This window comes from Phocoena phocoena, chromosome 1 (genome assembly GCF_963924675.1).
Source record: "Phocoena phocoena chromosome 1, mPhoPho1.1, whole genome shotgun sequence".
Taxonomy (NCBI): Eukaryota; Metazoa; Chordata; class Mammalia; order Artiodactyla; family Phocoenidae; genus Phocoena; species Phocoena phocoena.
Genome location: NC_089219.1, coordinates 91,240,194 through 91,246,551, shown reverse-complemented (window position 1 = coordinate 91,246,551; position 6,358 = coordinate 91,240,194). Strand labels below are relative to the sequence as shown.

At 34.9% G+C, this 6,358-nt stretch overlaps 1 protein-coding gene across 1 annotated transcript; it reads right to left on the bottom strand.

Annotated features, from left to right (window-relative positions):
- Nucleotides 1–698: 698 nt before the first annotated feature.
- LOC136133019 (putative CENPB DNA-binding domain-containing protein 1) lies at nucleotides 699–1,124 on the bottom strand. The gene has a single exon (XM_065890144.1). It carries the CDS (start codon nucleotides 1,122–1,124, stop codon nucleotides 699–701), a length of 426 nt encoding a protein of 141 aa, XP_065746216.1.
- Between the last annotated feature and the right edge of the window lie 5,234 nt (nucleotides 1,125–6,358).

Below are 6,358 nucleotides of genomic sequence, written 5' to 3'. Positions count from 1 at the left end.
TAGTGTTTCATGGGTTCTCTATTGATAAATTTAAAATATAAGAATGGGAATTTAAAGTGCAGGAAGAGAAAAAAAAAAAGGAGCCCAAATGTTTAGTTATCTAAACCTACCAGTATCTATTAAAAAAAAAGAGAGACCTCAGGGGTGTGGTGTTCAGCCTGGCTTTATACTTAGTTTTGTGGCATAAAGGGGCTGGCATCAAGTGAACAGGCAAGAAGAATTAATGACTGGATGAAGGAGAGGAGGTGGGAGACGGTAGAGCTGAAGGATCCTCAGCAATAGGAGACGGAGGACAAGCTGCAATTTCACTCATGCCTGACATTGATGGCACAGGTTCTGGTTCCTTGCTGGATTCAGTTCTATCAACCCTTTCGAAAAAATGATCCAGTGATGTCTGGGGAGTAGCTCTTTTCTTCTCATGATAGATGACACGGTAGCACTGGATTGCATTCTGAACGGCTACTGTAACCTTCATATACCATTGTACGTTTGGGTGCTGTGCTTCAAAAACTAACAGTGCCTTCTAAATAAAGAAAATCTCCTTGCCATTTCCTGCATCGTGAATTGCTTCAGTTCTTCAGTTACTGTAATTTCTCAAAGCATTTCAGGAAGTTACTGGGCAGCTATGCATCTGCACTCACTGCCTCGCCACTTACTTTTATGTTGTGCAGGTTGGCTCTAGCCTTGAACCGATGAAACTAGTCATGGCTGACATTAAAAGATGCACCCTCTGATTCTTCACCGAGTTTCTTCTTCAAGTCTTCATAAAGGCTTTTAACTTTCTCTTGGATCAACATTAAGCTGGGAAGGACTCGACGATGATACTGATCCTGCATCCACATACTGAGAGGTTTCTCCATTTCCATCCCTTTTCCACGCTTCTTCAATATTATTGTCAACATCATTGGCACAGCAGATTTCAAATGTTCCATGATCTTGTGCTTGTTCTTTAGAATCGTGCCAATGGTTGAATAATTCACGTTATAAGAATGAGTGATGTCTACCATCTTTTCGCCTCGCTCCACTTTCTCAGTTATTTTCACTTTTGTTTCCATCGTTATCGCTTGGTGCTTCTTAGCAGTACCAGCTACATCACCAGTGCTTTTATGCTTTCTTCTGGACATCCTGGGCTTAAAACAAAGATACTGTACTACTGTTCTCTATACAGTACTGCACAGTAAAGTATGCAAAAGCACAACCACTTGTAGAGAATGCACGCACGTGAAAATGTATGCTAGACACGTGAAATAACTTAATGTGATTGGACTTGCGAACATACGTTCGAATAATTGAAAGTTCACAACTTGAAGGTTCATATGTAGGGGAGTTAATGTACTGATTCAATCTCCTTACTTTTTATTGTTCTGTTCATATTTCCTATGTCAAGATTCAGTCATAGTAGGTTGTATGTTTCTAGGAATTTATCAATTCCTTCTAGGTTATACAGTTTGTTGGCATATAATTATTCATAGTGTTCTTTTATTTTTCCATATATATTTGTAGCATCAGTTGTAATTTCTCCTTTTATTTATAATTTTACTTATTTGAGTTTTTTCTTAGTCTCATTTATTTTTTCTAATGTCTTTCTAGTCTGTATTTCATTTATTTCTGCTCTAATCTTTACTATTTCTTTCTTTTTACTAACTTTGGGCTTAATTTGTTCTTTTTCTAGTTCATTGAAGTGCAAAGTTAAATTGTTTACTTAAGATCTTTTTCCTTTCTTAATGTAAGCATTTAGCATTATAAACTCTCAGTTACTTTTGCTGTTGTTTTCATCTTAATTTGTCTCAAAATATTTTTAGTTTCCCTTTTGATATTTTCTTTGACCCATTGATTTTTCAGGAATGTGTTAATTTCCACATATTTGTGATTTTTCCAATTTTCCTTCTGTTACTGATTTCTAGTTTCATGACATTGTGGTTGGAAAAAATACTTGATATGATTTCCATCTTCTTAAACTTTTTAAGACTTATTTTGTGAACTAACATGTGATCTATCCTGGAAAATGTTCTGTGTGCACTTGAGGAGAATGTGTATTATGCTGTTTTGGGGTGGAATGATCTGCATATGTGTTAGGTTCATTTGGTCTATCATGTTGCTCAAGTCTGCCATTTCCTTATTGATTTTTTTTTCTGTATGATCTATACATTGTTGAGTGTGAAATATTGAAGTCTCATTCAATAATATATATAATTCTATTACAATACAATAATACATTAAAATAATGCATTGAAAATAATACAATAATAATACTATTATTATATTACTGTTTATTTCTTCCTTCAGTTCCTTTAATATTTGCTTTATATATTTAGATGCTCTGATATTGGGTGCATATATACTTATAATTTTTATGTTTTCCCAATGAATTGACTCTGTTATCATTATATAATGATCTTCTTTGTCTCTTGTGACAGTTTTTTGACTTAAAATCTACTTTGTTTGATATAAATACAGCCACCCCTGTTCTCTTTAGATTACCATTTGCATGGAATACCTTTTTCCATACCTTAACTTTAGCCTATGTGTGTCCTTAAATCTAATATGAGTCTTTTGTATACAGCATTTGGTTGAATCTTGATTTTTATCCATTCTACTACATTATGTCTTTTGATTAGGGCATCTAATTCATTTATATTTAAAGTAATTATTGATAGCTAAGGACTAACTACTGACATTTTGTTTATTGCTTTATGTCTGTTTTGTAGTTCTTTTGGTCCTTTCTTCCACTCCTTACTGTCTTCATTTGTGATTTAGCAATGTTTTTGTAGAGATATGCTTTGATTTTTTCTCTCAATCTTTTGTGAATTTACTGTAAATTTTTTCTTGTGATTACCATGTAAAGAGGTTCTAGACTCAACTCCAATGTGTCTGTGTGTGTCGCAATTCTCTGACACCAGCTAAAAGTTCTAAAATTCAACTTAATTTTAGCACTATTTACCCAGAGATTGCATCAAATTCCACAGGTTAAGAGCTGAGTCCTACAAGACTGCCCCCTCCCTTATGCCAGTTGAGATGCTAGTCATAACTCCAGGTTATCACCTATGCTTTTGATAACAGGCTATAGATTGAGGGTTCCAGTAACCCCCATCCTTGGGTTTAATTAATTTGCTAGAGAGGCTCACAGAACTTACAGAAACATACTGCTTACTGGATCACTGGCTTATTATAAAATAATACTCAGGAATAGCAATGGAGGAGGTGCACAAGGTATGGGGAAAGAGTGTGAAGCTTTTATGCCCTATCTGGATGTACCACTTTCCCAGGTTCTCCACATGTTCACCAACCTGGAAGCTCTGCACACCTTATCCTTTTGGGTTTTTATGGAGCTTCATTACATAGACATGGTTGATTAAATCATTGGCTATTGGTGATTGAACTCAACCTTCAGCCTCTCCCCATCTCTGCAGGTTAGGGGTGGGACTGAAAGTTCCAACCCTTAAATCACTTGATTGTCTCCACTGGCAATCAGCCCCATCCTTAAGTGAGTTCCAAAAGTCACCTCATGAACATAGCAAAAAACACCTTTATGGTGCTCGTCCCTTAGGAAATTCCAAGATATTTAGAAGCCCTGTGCCAGAAATAGGGATGAAGACCAAATATATGTTTTTTTTGTTATAAATCACAATATTACACATGGGAGTTAAATAAATCATCTTATATTTAGAACAGTCTTTTTTTAAATCAATAGCAACTTAATTTTACTCACATACAAAACTCCAGATTTCTATTCCCCAAACATACTTTATGTTACTGATGTCACTATTTACATATTTTTATATTGTGTATCCATTAACTAGTTCTTGTTGTTATAGATTTTCTTTTTTAAAAAAATATTTATTTATTTATTTGGCTGCATTGGGTCTTAGTTGCAGCATGCAAGATCTTTAGTTGCGGCATGTGAACTCTTAGTTGCAGCATGTGAACTCTTAGTTGCAGCATGTGGGATCTAGTTGACCAGGGTTTGAACCCAGACCCCCTGTATTGGGAGCATAGAGTCTTAATCACTGGACCACCAGGGAAGTTCCTATAGTTATTCTTAATCATTTTTCTTTTAACTTTTATACTAGGGTTAAAAGTGATTTAAGTGACACCATTAAAATATTAGAGCATTATGAATTAATTATAAATTTTACCAGTGAGTTTATTCTTTCATATGTTTTCATGTTAATAAGTAATGTTATTTGTTACAACTTGGAGAAATCCCTAGTATTTTATGTTAGGCAGGTCTAGTGGTAACGAATTCCCTCAGCTTTTGTTCATCTGGGAAAGTCTTTATCTATTTTGCATTTCTGAAGAACAGCTTTTTTGGGTATAGTAACTTTGGTTGGCAGTTTTTCTTTCAGCACTTTGAATATATCATTCCATTTTCTCCTGGCCTGCAAAGTTTGTGCTGAGAAATCTGCTGATAAGCTTACAGGTGGATTTTCTTGTATACAATGTCACTTTTCTCTTGCTGCTTAAAAAATTCCTTCTCTTTTGTTTTTGACAATTTGATTTAATGTGTTTTCAAGGACACCTCTTTAAATTTAGTCTATTTGAGCTTCATGAATCTGGATGTTTTTTTCCCTTCCCAGATTTGAAAAGTGTCATCTATTATTTCTTTAAATAGGCTTTCCCTTTCTCTTTCTCTCTTTTGCTTCTAGGAGTCCTATAATGTATATATTAGTTCTCTTGATTAATCCCATAAACCTTTAGGCTTTGTTAATTTTTTTTATTATATTTTTTCTTTTTCATCCTCTGACTAGGTAATTTCAAACAACCTGTCTTCATGCTTGCTGATTCATTCTTCTGCTTGTCCCAGTCTGTTATTGAACTCCTGAAGTAAATTTTTCAGTTCAATTATTGAATTTTGGGGCTCTAATATATTTATTTGGTTCTTTATAATAATTTACATCTCTTTGTTGGTATTCTCATTTTGTTCATGTATCATTTTCCTGATTTCATTTAATTGTCTATCAGCATTCTCTTATAACTCACTGGGATACTGTTAGGTGACTAATTTGAATTGTTTATAATCTAATTCATAAATCTCCATTTATTTGGAGTCCATTATTGGAGATTTTGGGGGAGGTCAGTCACTGCAGATGTATTTTTTTTTTTCTTTTGATTGTGGCATATTTTCTTGATTCTTCATGTTCCTCATAGAGTTGCACTAGTGCTTGCTCATTTGAAAAAATAGCACATTTTCCCAGTCTCAGAGAACAGTGCCAGTTGTAGGAGAACACCTGTTTCCTTTCCATTGTTGCTAGCTGTCCCAAGTGCCCAGGCTATGCCAGTCCTTAAGCACTTGCTATGAGATGAAATCAAAACTGACCCCTCAAGGAACACAATGAAAGCCTGAGACAAGTCTCACTTTGCTTTCTCCCTTCCTCTAATAGGAAGAGCCTCAATTATGCAGCTTTTCCTAATCGCACAGAGCAGTGTTTGCTGTTTGGGTAAATCTACCCCTTCCCCTTTGTTCTTAGCTGTTCCAGGCATCTAGGCTGTGTTGGTCTTTCAGTGCTTAGTATGAGATGAGATAGAAATCAACCCTTCAGAGGAGCACACCACAAGGCCAGGAGGTCAGGCAGCCAGGCTCTCACTTCACCCTCTTTTCTCCCTGAGGGGGAAGTCATAGGCCAAAGTAATCTTTTTGGCACTGAGCTAACTGGTTTGGGAGAGGGGTTAATTCAGCCTTATGTTCTTCTGAGATTGCTGCAACTTCATAACTGTATTCTGGATTTCACCTGAAGGTTTTTTGGTCCATATATGATTGTTATATCAGTGTTTCTGTGGAGGAATGAGGGCTAGGTCTTCTTATTCTGCTACCTTTCTGATGTCACCTCCTTCCTACTGTATTGGTATTTGGTCTCTCTAAAATATAAAAATATTAACAATTTTTTCAGTGAGATATATATGATAGAAATATATTCATAATTTCAAAATTTTTGACTTTACTAGTTGTTATAAAAAATATGGTTCTACATTTAATTTATCTTGATACTTCATGTCAGTTGCTGTAAGTGAAAAGAGTCTACTCTTAGTAATAAATACTGATATTCACCATTCAATCCTATCCATGACTTAGGTAACTGTTTTTCTTCAACTTAGTAATATTCATGCAAATTTCAGGAAGTGTTCTGTGTCAATATTTTTTTTGCAATGGCTTTAAATTCACTGAAAATCTTTATTTGAAAGGTATTTTTCCATTTCCAATGAGTGCAGATATGGAAGTCTTGTAGGTAAGACAGGTACTTTTTGGCATTGATCATATAATGACAGTAACATTTCCATATGTATGTTTTCAAAACACTTTCCATAGCGTAATTTTCCACTTTAATGCAATTTCTTTCTTAGTCATTGCTAAAATGTCAGC

Excerpts from the sequence above, each read along its gene's own strand:
- LOC136133019 (XM_065890144.1), bottom strand. The coding sequence starts at position 1,124 with ATGTCCAGAAGAAAGCATAAAAGCACTGGTGATGTAGCTGGTACTGCT.